The 15214-nt window shown below is 45.8% G+C and overlaps 2 protein-coding genes across 2 annotated transcripts in view; one reads left to right on the top strand and one right to left on the bottom strand.

Moving 5' to 3' along the window:
- TM6SF1 (transmembrane 6 superfamily member 1) overlaps positions 1 to 13319 on the top strand; it is a 27191-nt gene extending 13872 nt beyond the window's left edge. The window contains exons 6-10 of the mRNA XM_080809280.1: positions 433 to 554; positions 2300 to 2404; positions 4347 to 4439; positions 4630 to 4749; positions 12394 to 13319. Coding sequence (XP_080665406.1) covers positions 433 to 554; positions 2300 to 2404; positions 4347 to 4439; positions 4630 to 4749; positions 12394 to 12585 — 632 coding nt within the window. The 3' untranslated portion in view covers positions 12586 to 13319. The remainder of the gene's footprint in view (positions 1 to 432; positions 555 to 2299; positions 2405 to 4346; positions 4440 to 4629; positions 4750 to 12393) is intronic.
- HDGFL3 (HDGF like 3) overlaps positions 12790 to 15214 on the bottom strand; it is a 75431-nt gene continuing 73006 nt past the window's right edge. Inside the window, exon 6 of the mRNA XM_080809281.1 lies at positions 12790 to 15214. Coding sequence (XP_080665407.1) covers positions 15209 to 15214 — 6 coding nt within the window. The 3' untranslated portion in view covers positions 12790 to 15208.

Raw genomic sequence — 15214 nt, 5'->3', positions numbered from 1 at the left:
AGGAGTGTACACTGATCGATGAGACAATCAGCAACTCCTGAAATTTAGGATTTAGAGGGGGTATTTGTGTCTGTGGCTACCTGCAGTGTGCAAATATTTCTTACATCATACGTAACTCTTGACACATTTGATAAATGTATTTGAGTATTAAGGCTCTCAAAAGCTAACGTGAAAGAGGTTATCGTTTAATGTGTGTAAACAATCAGGGCCTTATATTAAATATTCTTTAAAAGATACGGTAGCTAGGACATGCTGGTAAGGAGCACCTTGTAGTTTTAAATTGACCTGTATTTGGTCTCATAAAGAATATTGTCTGGTCCACAGCACAGTGTTAAAATTACTTGAGGTGAGTGTCCTGAATGTTACCGGTGTTTAGAGATGCTTTTTTGGCAAACTTTTGACTTTCTCTCTTTTTTTCTTTCTTTTAAATAGGGAAGTATGGAACCCGCATTTGCCCTGCCTTTATCTTAAGCATACCATATACTTGTCTTCCTGTCTGGGCTGGTTTCAGAATCTATAATCAGCCATCAGAAAATTATAATTATCCCTCAAAGGTGATTTTATTACGTTAACTGTAACCCGTTCCCAAACTCACGGGGCTCACCGACATCTCCTGGCTACTGGCTCGAACTATGCCTCCGTGCACTGGACCATCCGGGGCAGTCTGTTTGACTGTGTCGATTCTGTGCGCTTGTCACACCTTAGTTACAGTGGCAGAGATGGTCTGTTTCTGTCTGAACACATCTGCTTCAGCCGGACGGGCTGGGCTTTCTGGAACTCCCTGTGCCACCTGTCACACTGGCTGTTCCCATCAGATCCTTTTAGTGCGTGGACTGTGTGGTTTGTCTGGGGCTCTTAAAAGGCCTGGTGTTTGAGCCTCTGCGCACTCCTTGCAGAGAAGCCAGTGCCTTTACTGCCCCAAGGGGAGGCTGCAGGGGTCCTGCTGGGCAGGGCGGCACACACAGCTACAGGGTCTAATTTACCAAGGGATCCAGGCATCCGGAGACTGGCTACAGGATGTTTTCTGAAACACTTCCCTTCCATTCACGGCCAAGGTGGTCAAGGTGAAGCAATGCTGGCCGGGCAGGTACTCCGTTAAGGTCTTCACTTCTAAGCTAGTGACATCTAAGTTTCTTTTCCTCTTATAAGGTATTAGACCCTTAAGCAAGATCCTTAAAGCAAAGCGATACACGGAATGTGAATTACTAGCGATCTTCAGAACCTGATTATTCGGTTGACTATAAGACTTAGTGGAGTTGATTAAATGCGTTGTAATTTATAAACCTCATTTGTAAACAATTAGACACCTGCTGTGCACACTCAGGGTGACACACTGACATCCCTTTGAGGAATGAGGTGGTGGTTAAACAGCAGGAAGCACCCACGGCCTTGGGCTCCACCGCTTTTAACAAAGACTCCGCATCAGTGTGTCAACACCGCTCATGCCGTGAGACACAGAAAACTGTTCATTATCATTTTGTAAATGTCCAAACACAGCGATGGCCAGGGAGAAATGGCCATCGTCACACAGCACGGACAGGAACAGAAATCCACACTCGCTCCGTGAGGCAGTTTGGTGCTGTCATCAGCCTTAGCAAATTTAACCCCGTTACCCGGTAATCCCACATCGAGGGCCCTGTCCTCAGATGGTCGTCGGAGAGATGCAGTCAAGATTTTCATACAGGATTGCTCGTCATCACATTATCGGTGCAAATGCCCAAATGTCTGACAGTGAGAGGAGGGCTGAAATGTGGTGCTTCCGCGTGACACGACGTGTCAGGAGAGGTTTTAGTAATGTGGGAAAGTGCTTGTAAAATAGGTAGATGTTACGTGTCAAAAGAACAAATACAAAATTGGTTATACATAAAGTCATAATTTTGTTAAAAAGAATACATGTAGATCAGATAGGTAAGTAGACGGGTATCTCCAGAAACACAGAGTGGCTCCTAATAATGTGCTGGGTTTATGGTTTACCTTTTAAAATGAATGTATCTTACATTTATAATCACAAAACTGTTACTGCAAGAAAAAAAACAAAAAACAAAAAAAATGAATCATAGAGCGCGAAGGGCCCTTCAAGACAGCCCCGCCCCATCTCCTCGTTTCACACGAGCAGAGCAGAAGCAGAGAGGAGGCGGGACACGATTTTCCTAGGTTGGGCGGCCAGTGGTTTATGACGCAAATCCCCCATCCAGAGAATTCTCTCACCATCCAGCACCAGAGCACTTAGGCGTCCGTAGATCTCTGATGCTTCTCCGGCGCTCTGGGCCTGCTCATTGGTTACGAACTCTTATTTTAGGTCATTCACGAAGCCCAAGCGAAGGACCTGATGAGAAGACCGTTTGATTTAACGCTGGTCGTGTGTCTCCTCCTGGCAACTGGATTTTGTCTGTTTAGAGGACTGGTAAGCATAACAGATCACAGGAACGTTATTATATGTGCTGCCGAAGCGAGCACCAGATCACAGGAACGTTAAAGAAAAACATATTTAATCAGGATTCCTAGTGCCCCGACAAAACCCGGCCCGGCTTGCTGCCGCTCTCCCGCTCGCCAGGTCGACCTCCGGCCTTCCTCCTTCGGGGGTTGGGGGGCACTGGGCTGCCACGTGCACCTCCTTTGCCTCCTTGGACTAAGCCTGCCCAGAAGTCTCTTCCTTCCCCGATGTTAGGGTGCCTGAAAAATGAGCTAGTAGAGTCTCATTCTTTTGGTTTCTTTGCTGTTTCTGCTTTAAATGTCATTGTCTTTGGGAAGGGTGGTACCTGAAGACGCCAGTGACACTGGCACAGAGCCTGTCTTGTGTTCTCAGGAGTAGGGACAGGGTAGTGAGGAGTGGTCCAGGGCAAGGAGTTAGGGTCCTGGCTGTTTACCGGCTGTGTGGCCTTGGAAAAATGACTTAACCTCTCTGACCTCAGTTTCTTCCGCTGTAAAGTAACAGCACCTACCTTACAGCGCTGGTTTGAAGATTAAATGAGAGAATAAACATCAAACACTTACAGAGGGCCTTATATGTGGTAAGTGTTCACCACATAGGGTTACTCATTACGATCTTTATTGATGGATGATCCTTCGCAATGCGGAGTGCCATGATTTGTTCTTAGTGGAAACGAATTTCATCGGCCAGCATCATATGAGTAATTATTCTCAGCTTCAGTGACAATGACTGCTCTCAGCCTGCTGGCTTGCACAACAGCTGGGAGCCGAGTGGCAAGTGTGAGCCCCTGACCCACTATCTTGGGGTCCTTGAACCATACACTCTGTGTGGCTGGCTGGGTTCAGAGCAAGAAGCTCTGGTCTCCAGCAGTAGATCATTAGAAATTTCTAGGACTCGAGTCAGCTAATGGGAGGAGTGGCACAGGGAGGGGACGTAAAGGAGAAGGCAGGGCCGGAGGGTTTGCTCAGAGTACAGAGCAGTAAAACTGTTTTGTTTTTCTTAACTAATCTCCACGCCCAACATGGGGCTTGAACCCAGGCCCTCGAGATCAGCAGTCGCACATGCTACCAACGGAGCTAGCCAGGCGACCTTAAAACTGTTCCTTGGTTAGTTTCCTGTCCTAAAGAGAAGAGAAGAGCAACAACAAAAATGAGCCCCGGCTGTATCCCTGCAGAGCCGTGTCCGCTCCTCTGTGCACGAGGAAGATGTGGGCGTGGGGGCGGGACTTTTGCAGATGGGCTTTCCTGCCTGGGCCTGTTTGTACCCATTCTGCCACTGGCCCGTGTTCACAGATGTCATCTAGGCAGGACATTTATGACCAAGGACACGAACAATGCAGGAGGGAGGTGACTCAGAGGGGACCTGGTGATGTGCCAGAGAGACGGTGTCTTCCGTGGCCAGGAGTCTGCTGCGACCAATTCTGCTCTGCTCCCTCTCAAGGCGGACACGGGACGTGGCTTCGCACAGGTCCCTGCTTTCAGATCACCCTTTACTGCCCCCGGAGGCCATGTGCTCTGTGAGGCGCTGCAGAGCGGAGGCGGCTGTGTTTTAAATTCCGTGAAGCACAGTGAGTGGAGTTTGGGCTAGCAATGTCCTTTTCTTCCTGCACAGAACAGCTGGCTAGTTATTTCTTCCCGGAAAAAGTGAAAGTGGTCATCTGGCGGGAGCGGTGTTTTGGCCAGTGGGAGTCCAGGCACTGACGGAGTACGCAGGGATAGGGCATCAGGTATTTCCTGCTCCACCGTTAACCTCTTCGTCTCCTCGGAGCAGATCTGCAGACCATGGCTTTTCTTTCCCCTGCTACTGATGAGCTTCTACCGTATGCCGTTAAAACGGCCTGTGGCTGAACCTGGAAACTTAAGCCCTCCCAGCAAACGTGATTGCAACTATGTAATGAATTTGTTTTTGTTCCCAGATTGCTTTGGATTGCCCGGCTGAGCTCTGCCGATTTTACACGCAATTTCAAGAGCCCTACCTAAAGGATCCCGCTGCTTATCCCAAAATCCAGGTCAAGTAGTTATGAAGCCCATGGTCTTTCTAACATGGGTGTTCGGTTCTTTAAGAATGGGAACACAGGGACCCATGTAGGAAACGGGAGTGAATATTCTCAGAGATAAAAAACGCTCATCTTTTGTGCTTTTCGTGAGGCGGGGCTGACTGTGAAGTTGCTGACGATGTTATTTCTCTGTTCGATGCAGATGCTGGCGTATCTGTTCTACTCTGTCCCTTACTTCGTGATTGCGCTCTATGGCTTGGTGGTTCCTGGATGCTCCTGGATGCCCGACATCACACTGATGCACGCTGGAGGTCTAGCTCAGGTACTAAACATACGCTCTGTTCACAGCGTCCGTTGGGGGTCTGGCTGTCCTTGTCGGGAATCCGAGAAACATCTCTGGTTGGTGTTTCAGGTGGGTGGGAAGCAGGTCCTAGATGCGTCCCCTTCGGTTCCCCAGTGCCTTGGGAGGAGTTTCTGCATATGCATTTCATTCAGATCGCGCTATAACCATGTGGCAGTGTGTCACCCGGCTGTACAGGTGAGGAAGCTGAGGCCCAGGGAGGTTAGCGATCTGTCCCAGGTCACACGCCCAGTCCTGCTGGTTCCCTGGGGCGGTTTCCCCGTCTCTGAACACCATGGCTACTAACAAGAATGGAGAGCTGTCACCTTGAAGGTGTCTATCTCACACCAAACATGTCAGAATTCTGTTGTGCTACCCCGCACTGAGCCAGGGAAACTGGGTTGGAGAACATTCTGCTCCCAGTCATGCCTCTCCTTCCCCCCTACTACTCAGTCCAGCCCCTGGCCTCTTAGCACGGAACACTTAACGGGCGTTCAGTGAATGCTTACTTCATTGAACTGGAAATAAAATTATCTATGGAAGTGCATTCTTACTCAGAGAACATTTTTACAAGGTAACAGCTGGCAAGACTAACTGATCTTGTGAACAGGGAAGAAAATTATTCAGTAATTTCATCTTTCCTCCCTTCTCACTACAAATAAAAAAGAAACAAATGAATCTACCTTGTAGAGTCACTCTTGCATCTTGCTCTTTTCGAGCAGAATGAGGCTCATCTGGAAAGTGTCAGCACATACAGTCAGTCATGGTCATGGTGTGGGACGGCAGCATAACGCCCTGGCGCTTACAGGCTGGAAAACAGCTGTGGTAGTCAGGGGTTAACACTTTGAGCTAAATCCTTCCAGTCTGAGGTAATTCTCAATTGCAGAATTAGAATATTAGTATCAAAAAAGTTGGCACAGCGTCTGGAAGTAAGGGTTCCTGTCCTTTCCTTGAAGGACTTAAGACGGAAGAGAACTACTATTTTCTCTTTGCAGGCCTCGGAACAGCCGATTCCTCAGGCCAGTATCTTTCAATACCAACTCTAAGCTGACTTTTTAAAAATTGTATTTATTTATTCGTCAGAGAGAGAGTGAGCGAGCACAAGCAGGGAGAGTGGTGGGCAGAGGGAGAAGCGGGCTCCCCACTGAGCAGAGCCTGATGCGGGGCTCGATCCCAGGACCCCGCGATCATGACCTGAGCTGAAGGCAGATGCTTAACAGACTGAGCCACCCAGGCGCCCCTATAAGCTGACTTCTAATTTTCTGTCTTTAGGCCAAGCTGCTCCCAGACTCCTAGACCGAATCCTAAACTCAGGCTTTTCACTTGGCTGTCTTGGAATTGGTGTCTAAAACAGCACTCCTGAACTTCCCTACGCCTTATCCCCCACGTCCCCCATCCCTCAAACAACCCTTGCCACGCCCTCACCCCTACGTGTAGCAGGTCACGAGGTGCAGTTAGTTGTGTAGCAGGTCACGAGGTGCAGTTAGTTGTGTCTCCGGAGTAGTCGCACACCCGCTGCTTACAGCTCCTGGCCCCGCGGTGGTCCGCGCGCTCGTCTCCTTACTTGGTGGGAGGCAAAGCAGGCCAAGTACTCTGCTCACTCGTCTGGGTGAGGCCGGGCTGTGTGCCCTGCTGGCATAGCAAATACTCAGTGGCTCAGCACAGTCAAGTCTTCCTTCCTGCTCGGGCAGTGGGCATGGGGGGTGTTTTCAGGAGCCGGGCCTGGCATCAACATGACTGCAAGGGAAGCAGGTCCTGTGGCCTTCCTGTGCGCCCCAGGAGGCTCGGAGTGATGCACACGGCACAAGCCCTGCGGTTCTGTTGGTGTTGAAAGCCTCACTTAGAGGTAAGAACGCGGAGGCTCAGGGCCGCTTGTTTCCTGCCTGGGGTCACAGTTACTAAATGGCAGAACAGGGACCTGGAGTCCCGTCTGACCCCAGTGCCCACGTTCTTCTCCACCCGTATCCTTCCTCTTACGCAGACGTTAGCCACGGTGGAGTCCTACCCATTGGCACAAAGCCAGACCTTGTATGGGCACAGAGGAGCCGGGGAGTCCCCGGGGATGGGAGGCAGGGACGCAGGAATGGGGCCACGAGTGCCGGGGTAGGCCGGGTTAGGCCGCGTTAGGCCGGGAGGGCGCTTCGGAGCTGCAGCAGGTCACAGGGCAGAGTAAACCTTGGCTTCTGCCTTCCCGGCCTCATTCTCCTGTGCCGCCCAGGAGAGAGGGACTCCCACCAGCCTCACTCTTACCGGCCCCTTCCTCAAGGATTAGCTTGCTCGGAGTTGACAGTCACGGCCCCTCTCCATGCCTGGGGACCTGCGTCTGCCCCGTAGCAGGCCCCGCTGCAGAACCCGGACCGTCCCCGTCGAGGAGGCTAACAAGAGTGAGGCCACTGTTGGACCCAGTCAGGTGGACAGGGGGCAGTCAGGAGGCTTGGGAAGGTCACACCTTGGGGGCCGGGGGGCGTGCTTGAAGCGACAGCACTGAGACGAACCCGGGACTGTAGCTGCTGGTGAGGGCTAGGCTTGCAGCCAGCCCCGGCAGCTCTGGCCCGGCGCTCCTGCGAAGGCCAGGGGGCCGGCAGACAGCTCTGGGCAGTAGCTCTAGCGGCTTCAGCCAGAGCCCGGGCCTCGCAGGAACTCTTCGGCTTGTCCACCACAGCCCAGTGCGACAAGGTAGCCGGAGGCTACAGACTAGATCCTGCAAGTGCCAGGAGCAGGTGTCTCCCCACCCAGAAATGGCGTCGTCTGAGAACTGGGTGTCCGACCATCCCATGACTCTGCACTGGGCCTTAGTATCTAGCTACTCCAGAGTTTAGCCAAAGGAAAAGTTATAAATCACCCTGGAAACAAAGTGCCCGCGATGAGAATGTTATGTAACTGGTTTTCGGCCTAGCCAATACTTGCTTACAAAACGAATTCTTGTCTTGGGAGGGCATCTGATGCACTGATCACAGAAAACACCCTCCATAACCCAACTCGCATCCCTCGCCTACTAAAACTGCCACATTCCTTGTTTAGAAGCTTTATGCACTCACGATCCCACTAATTTTATCAAAGTTTGCATTTCTTGAAAGGCCTAGTGGACTCCTAAGACTCTGATTTAATAGGAAAAAAAGTGAAAAATTTCTAGATCAGTACAAGTCAGTGGAAAAAACATGTTAAGTCCTTTGGGGGTCCCTGATTTCAGATCCTGTAGGAATCTGTAAAATCTGCAGTCTTTAAAAATCAAAAACATAAATCAAAAAGCAAAAGAAACGGCACCTGGGTGGCTCAGTGGGTTAAAGCCTCTGCCTTCGGCTCAGGTCATGATCCCAGAGTCCTGGGATCGAGCCCCGCATCGGGCTCTCTGCTCAGCAGGGAGCCTGCCTCTCCCTCTCTCTCTGCCTACTTGTGATCTCTCTCTCTCTCTGTGTCAAATAAATAAATAAAATCTTACGAAAAAGTAAAAGAAAATCAAATTAAATTAAAACCAGGTCACATTTTACACCAAAGAACCAGTGGGGACTTATTCATAACTCAAGTGTCTTTTCCTATAAAATTCTTATTGTAGGATTGAAGTTCAAGTCTAGTTTGAAAAGTATTCCAGATTGCTTAGATCCACTTATTATTAGTACCTTCTAGCAACTGAAGAATTTTTCTCTGCTAAAATATCACTGAGCATTAGAAGAAAACAATCTAGTCAGTATGGTTAAGAGCACAATCTCTGGAGAGACTGTGTCGTGTCTCAGCCTATCCCTGGGGAGCTCCTGACCTTGGCGACCTTGGATTCCTCTGCTGTGAAAGTGAGGATAATATAGGAGCTTTCTGCTAAAGCCGCTGGGAGGGGACTGAAAGAGGGCCTCTGTGCACAAGGCTTAGACCAGGGCCTGGCACAGAAAGCGCCGTGGGTCTTTGTTGCTGTTCTTGTTGTTGGTTTAAGATTCCCAACAGGAGTCTGGAGAGGAAGCGCGCTGTGTCGCTCAAAGACTCATTCATCTGAAGCCATGTGTAAAAGATGTTATTACCTAAAGATCAGAGGGACTGGGAGAGAGATTTGGGATGGACTCCCAGTGGGTTTTGGCAGGGAGCCCGCCGCCCGTCCAGGGACACCTACAGCCCGGGAAGCAGGAACAGTGCCCCCTTGGGTGGGGCGGTCGGTGCCCCTTCCCACTCGCTGCTCACTCGCCCTCCCTGGCTACAGCGGGTGCTGTGTCCTTTCTCACAGACGGGTCTAGAAGCTTATCTGTGGAGAATCTGGTTGTAGAGTTGACCCTACTGAAGGGGAATTTTATGTTTTTCCCTTATGGAAACCATTAGGAAAAACCTGGAAGATTTCAGAAGAACATGGATAATTGGGAATACTAATGCAAATTCTAATTTAATAGTTTGCTTCCAGTGTAATTCATCGGTAAACATCTTTATTTAGCATTAAGATTAGAGTCAGACTGTCTTGAAATCGTCAAAAGGTCAGCAAGGGGATCTAAAAAAGAAGAGCCCACCTGAGTTGTCAGCAAAGGAGAATGCCAGACCACGAACAGGTGATTCTCTTGGCACTGTCCTAAGCACTCCACAAAGATCAGCTCATTGAGCGGGCATAGCAACCCCTATGAGGTAGGCTCCATTATTATCCGACTTTTCTAGATGAGGAAGCCAAAAAGGTTACATACCTAACCCAAGGTCATGCTGCTGGTGGAGCTGGGATCGGACACTGGCCGTCTGGTTCAGATGCAATGTTCTTAACCCCTGGACTGTGCTGCACAGAAAACCCTAAAAAATGACATAGTTCTGGATTAACTATTCATATTTGTATTGGCCAAATAGCCTGGCTGTTGTCCCAGGACTCACATCAGTTTTGGCCTATGATACTTATGTGGATACAGGATAACTTTCACCTCTCCTTTCTGCATTCAAGATCATGACTTTTAGTCATCCTTTCCATGTTGTCTCTAAATATAAGAAAAGGGAGTTATTAAAATTTAACCATTCTTTGCCTTTTTTTTTTTTTTGCCTCATTTTCCATTCTAACCATCCACTAAAAAAAGGATCAAAGCCTATCTTTGAAATGTACTTGAGGTGAAAGCAGGTTTAGAATGGCAAGAAAGATTAGGGGCTCAATGTCACATCACTGAATTTGGCAGAAATGTCTGGGCTCCACAAGTTGTACCTGTGAGCCTGGGTGACAGCTCAGCCACACGGAGCCCAGAGCCAGCAGGTGCCAGGCTGCGCTCTCGGCCCTGCCGTCGGCAGGCCTCATGTGCTGGGAGCAGCATCACGCAGGACGCCTGTGCAGGCCCTCAGCAGCTGTGTGCTCGGGGAGGAAACCGTGCTCCGGGGAGATCGAGGTTTTCTTAAACTTCGGAACTCTGGAAAGGGGACAGCACAGGTGCTGGAAGGAAGCCGTGGTTGGGGGCTTACTCAGAGGGAGGTGTGGCCACTGCAGACACACCTGTTAGAGCTGCAGGCAGTGCCAGAAACCGCGGGTTACGGGCCCCAGGCTTCTCACCTGCAGCCGCCTCTCTGCATTAGGAACGTAGATCTGTACCCCTCGGTTAATAATTCTGGAGAAGACAGGCCTACCGAAATAGGTATAAAAATAGAGAAGTGCTTTGTAGAACCTTTTTGTATTTTGACAGTCACAAGACCATTGTTGTTTAATGTTTATTGAGCTCTAACAATGCGAGGGGTGCCGCACGAAACATTAGACACGGTACCTGCCCGGTGGGCTTACAATCTAATCTAAGGACATGACCATTTTGTAATGTTGCCATGATTTTGCTGCTTTTGAAAATGAGGTATTAACTGCACTGGGGAGTGCAGGGAAAGAGCCTACGGAATTCACTGACTTCTCCTGCAGGTTTCCCTGTGCAAGTCGGCATGATTGCTCCTATTAATCTCTCAAAGGATGGTTGGCATTTCCCCAAACCTGGTGATTTTTGTCATGTGTACAAGCGTCTTTAAAGACAGAGACGCCAAACCCACATTTCTGAAGATCAAGATTCGTATCTGGCCTCTAGTCCGGAAGTTTGGTTATATTATTCAGAAAAACAGTGTTACTCAAAAGAGGCCCTAGAGAAAAACAGCAACAGGGGCCAAGCTCCTGGTCTGTGTTCCTAGAACTGCCCAAGAGCGGCTTCTTCGGGCAGCCGCTCCAGTGCCCTTAACTCGCAAGGTCTTGTGTCTTCAGGGCCCGGAGGTGGAATGCTTACCATCTGCGGGGTGCCGTCTGGGCATCTGCCTGGGGGACGTGTGCTTGGGGGCCGAGCCCTCCCAGAGCCTCCTGGGTCATAACGCAGGGGTGGACACAGTTTCTGTGTTCGTCCTTGGTAACACACCACACTAATTTCTTATCTCCAGAGAGTAGCAAAACTGTACTGTGAGGTCCCTAGCATGTACCAGTAATTTGTAAAAATGTAGCCTGTTAAAGCACCCGTCACGGATAGAAATCCATACACATGCCGCCGATGAAAGCGCGTCCTTTTCTTCCCACGATAGAGTCAGGTGCTAAGGAACACTTTTATCTGTGAACCACATAGCAGAATAGACTGATCTCATACGGAAGGAAGTGTAAGGTAACTCATACGTGTTTGAAGCAAATTATTTAGTTTTTCATTCTTATTATTCTTCTGTGACTTCTTTGGATTATAATATCTTCTCTCTTCACTTTGATCCTGATGAACTAATAATCCATCACTTGGATATATTTAATTTCCAATCCTTTATTCACATACAGTTTAGATTTCAGTGAGATGTGAAAACGCACACTCCAGGGTTGCATTCTGTAGCGATATGAGAACCCTGAGAAATCCTCACTGGAAGCCTTTTCTGATACAGTTTTCCCCTGTGCTTACGAAAAGTATCAAAAAAGATACATCCTGAATGCACATTTATAACAAGTATGTACGTACGAACCGGAAGCTCTAGCCCAGATGATGCTGACCGGGACCGGATCTACTTCTAAATAAACTAGACTTCGACTTGAAAAGGTTGCCGGCAGGTACATTTGCCATTTTATAAAGAGCAACCACAGTCCTACCCCCATCCAAGTTGGTGACAACCCTACATACTAGTATTTTTAAAGTTGCATAAAAAACCGGTGCTTGAAGAAACAAACAAAAAATATATAACAAAGGGCTCTGAGCTCTTGTTGCAGCGAACAGGTCAAAGACTGATTTAGGACGCCGAGGTCCTCAGTGCTTCTCTTTAAATAGCTGTATTAAAAATATTTCCACTTTGTAAACTCTGTACTTTCTTCATCTTTATTGGAACACATTTAGTAAGCCACAAGTGACGGCCTATATAGATCTCCAGAATGCAAATTAGAAAAAAAAAAAAAAAAACCACCGAGATTTTGCTCAATTTTTCTTTTAAACTGAGCCACTGATGTTTGGTAAGGGGCACTGGATGGGTGAATAAACAGCCGGCATGATAAAGCCTCGCTAAGGAAGGTTTACTTTATTTGAACAGTTATGTTAAGACTGGCCCTAAATTCAATGAAATACTGAAGACTATGGATTGCTTGAGTACTGGTTTTGAGGGCACAGGAAGCAGGGTCTGAATGAATCACCCAGAACACATTGTGAATCCAACTGAACACAGAATTCATGCTTACCTACCCCCCCCCCTTTTTTTTTTTAAATGCAACAGGCTCAGTTTTCTCACATCGGTGCTTCTCTTCATGCTAGAACTGCTTATGTCTACAGAGTCCCCGAAGAAGCGAAAACCCTTTTTCTAGCATTAAACATAGCATATGGAGTTCTTCCTCAACTCTTGGCCTATCGTTGTATCTACAAACCAGAGTTCTTTATAAAAACAAAGGCAGATGAAAAAGTTGAATAAAAATACTGTTTCATGTTCTTCCTCGCTAGATCACTGACTTTTGTTATCCTGGTACTGATATTTTGTCCCATTTCACTCCCTTTTCATACAGGAATACTTAAGAATACATAAATTCTTGTTCTGCACTGTATGTGAGCTCTCATATCGTTTTGTGTGGGTAAAATTTTCTTTCTTTGAAGGAAAAGTGAAGTTGAGAAACGGTTTGCTTAAAGAAATATATTCAAAATTATCTGTGAATAAACTTGACCATCTATTTCCATACTGTTTGCACATATTAAATATAACTGTAAACAATTACAATTTAGCTCCTACAATAGTGAGAATGAAAATGAAACTATTCAAAAGTGAATATGGCCTACGCATATTAAAAAATTCAAAACAACAAATACATACTGGAGAGATACTTTTTGCATATAAGACATATATGCGTCATTAACCTCAATATAAAAAGCAAATCATCACAGTATTTTAAAATGTTATTTGAAAATGTTTTCCCAAGGAAAGTCTATTATATTCACTGCTGTTTTAAAAATTGCTTTTACTAAAATTTTTTTGTGAGCCTAAATAGCTAAGGAGAGATCGATAACTTTATCTTTACTCTTAATGAATACTGATTTTATCGGTGACTGGAAATATTTCTATTGTATTTCTGTGTATATTTTTAATAAATTTTTTTGGCCTTTTATGAAAACAAATCTTATTAAACTGGAAACATTTTGTATTTTTTTTTTCAGAAACAGTTTCGTAGTCTCTAGGGTTTTTATTTTAAAAATCTGTCAGTTACATGTTCCAATTCAAAATGTCATCTACATTCTCCTTATGTTTTAGTGTGAGCAATGAAGAGGACTTCTGATGAATTAATTAAATTTTGTTAATTTAAAATTAAATTACAGCACTCAAAACTAAAAAGTACTTCTAAGGGAGAAAGAACTGGATTGGCATCCCTTTTATCTTCTAATGAATCTTTCATATTTGGAATTATGAGTATAGAGGGAAAAATTGGTATTTGTTAAGCGAGAGAAGCAAACTAAAAATCCGTGCGCCCTAGAGGCGTAAGCAGACTGGTGCTTTCCATCCACTTGGGCGCGCTGCCACCAGCACCAGCACCATCTCTGTCCTCAATGGCCTCAGGCTTTCAGAACAGCTCACATTTTCTCTTCACTGTTATTTATTAGTTCTTCACCACAGTAAGAAAACAAAAAAGAAATGGGAGTCCAAATCAATGCATGGATAATGTCAAGTGTGCGAATTTAGGGTCCACTGAGCTGGTAAATATTATCTGAGACGTGCAAGCAATCATGTAGCCATTCCTCTCCCTCCTCCACGTTTACAAGAAACTTAACACCCAGACAGTGTGCAAAAAAAAAGAAAAGAAAAGAAAAGGAAAGGAAAAGAAAACCCTCACCTGCACTTGATTCTATTGTCAACTTGCTGTTAACAATTTTTGCTTTAATATATGAATTACATTAATACCTCACATTACATAGATGAAGCCAAATTACACTAACTTCGTTGTTTACAACCTCAAATCTTACTCCCAGTACACATTCCAATAAATTTATTCTGTAAAAACAATACATTTTTTTGTTTTTGATTTTTTTTTTTTACAGTAAACTTTTCAACTACAAACCTCGAATACGCGAAAGATGTTCCAAGGACAAGCATAACAGGATTGATAAAACCCAAACTGACTAAATGTGTTCTCACAATATAAGCTGGCATAAAAATAAATAAAATTCTCTATTATCACAATAGCAACAATAATGTACACATAATAATGGTTTGTGGATGAATATCAACTATTCTAATTCTAGTTCCAAAAGAAAACAATGGTTCATTTAAAAGTCAATGCTTGGTCTGGTTTCCCATAGGGCTACTGCTGATTCCAGCTTTAAAATGTAAATTATCCACCTTGAGTGATTAGCTCAAATTGTATTGGCATTGGGGAAAAAATAAATCATTGCCTTTATTTTGGAATAACACAAAAGACTCACTAACTTCACATATAAAAACTGAGTTTGTGTACGTAACAATATGAGTTTTGAGAAGTATAAGCTGTCGACTAGCTATTTCTAATACGGAGTAGATATTTTACAATGTGATTAAACTTTACACATGGCCTCAAAACTGAAGGACAATTTAATTTCATCTTCAATGTGCCAACATTATGTGTTTAGGAACTGGTTCCTGGGTTCTGTCACAGAGAGGAAATCCCGTAAGCATTATGTTGAGTGGTCATTTTTAAAAAGTGCTAATTTATATTTAATGGAGTGTCTGGTGATAGTGGAGTAAAGGCAGGAGAATGATGAACATAACTGCCTTGATAAAAGGATCCTAGACATGTATAAGTCTGTGCAAAAATCTTGATAATCCTTAGTGGTTAAGGGCAACTTCATGCAACCAAATAACATGAAATTAAATCAATAACCTTAAAAAAGGCTAAAATGTCTTTTTTTTCCCCCAAACACAACAGAGAGGAATGTGAATAATGTACATACAAACTGGGGTTCTGTCAATGACAACAAGGAATATGTGTTGGTTCATATCAAATCCAAGATTATTAGACAACCAAATGTATAACCTTCTTATGGTTTTTCTTAATATGCAGCATTCATTATGGTAGTTAGGT

The sequence above is a fragment of the Martes martes genome, assembly GCF_963455335.1.
Source record: "Martes martes genome assembly, chromosome: 7".
NCBI lineage: Eukaryota > Metazoa > Chordata > Mammalia > Carnivora > Mustelidae > Martes > Martes martes.
Note: the sequence above shows the minus strand (reverse complement) of the source record. Positions and strands in the feature narration are given on the sequence as shown.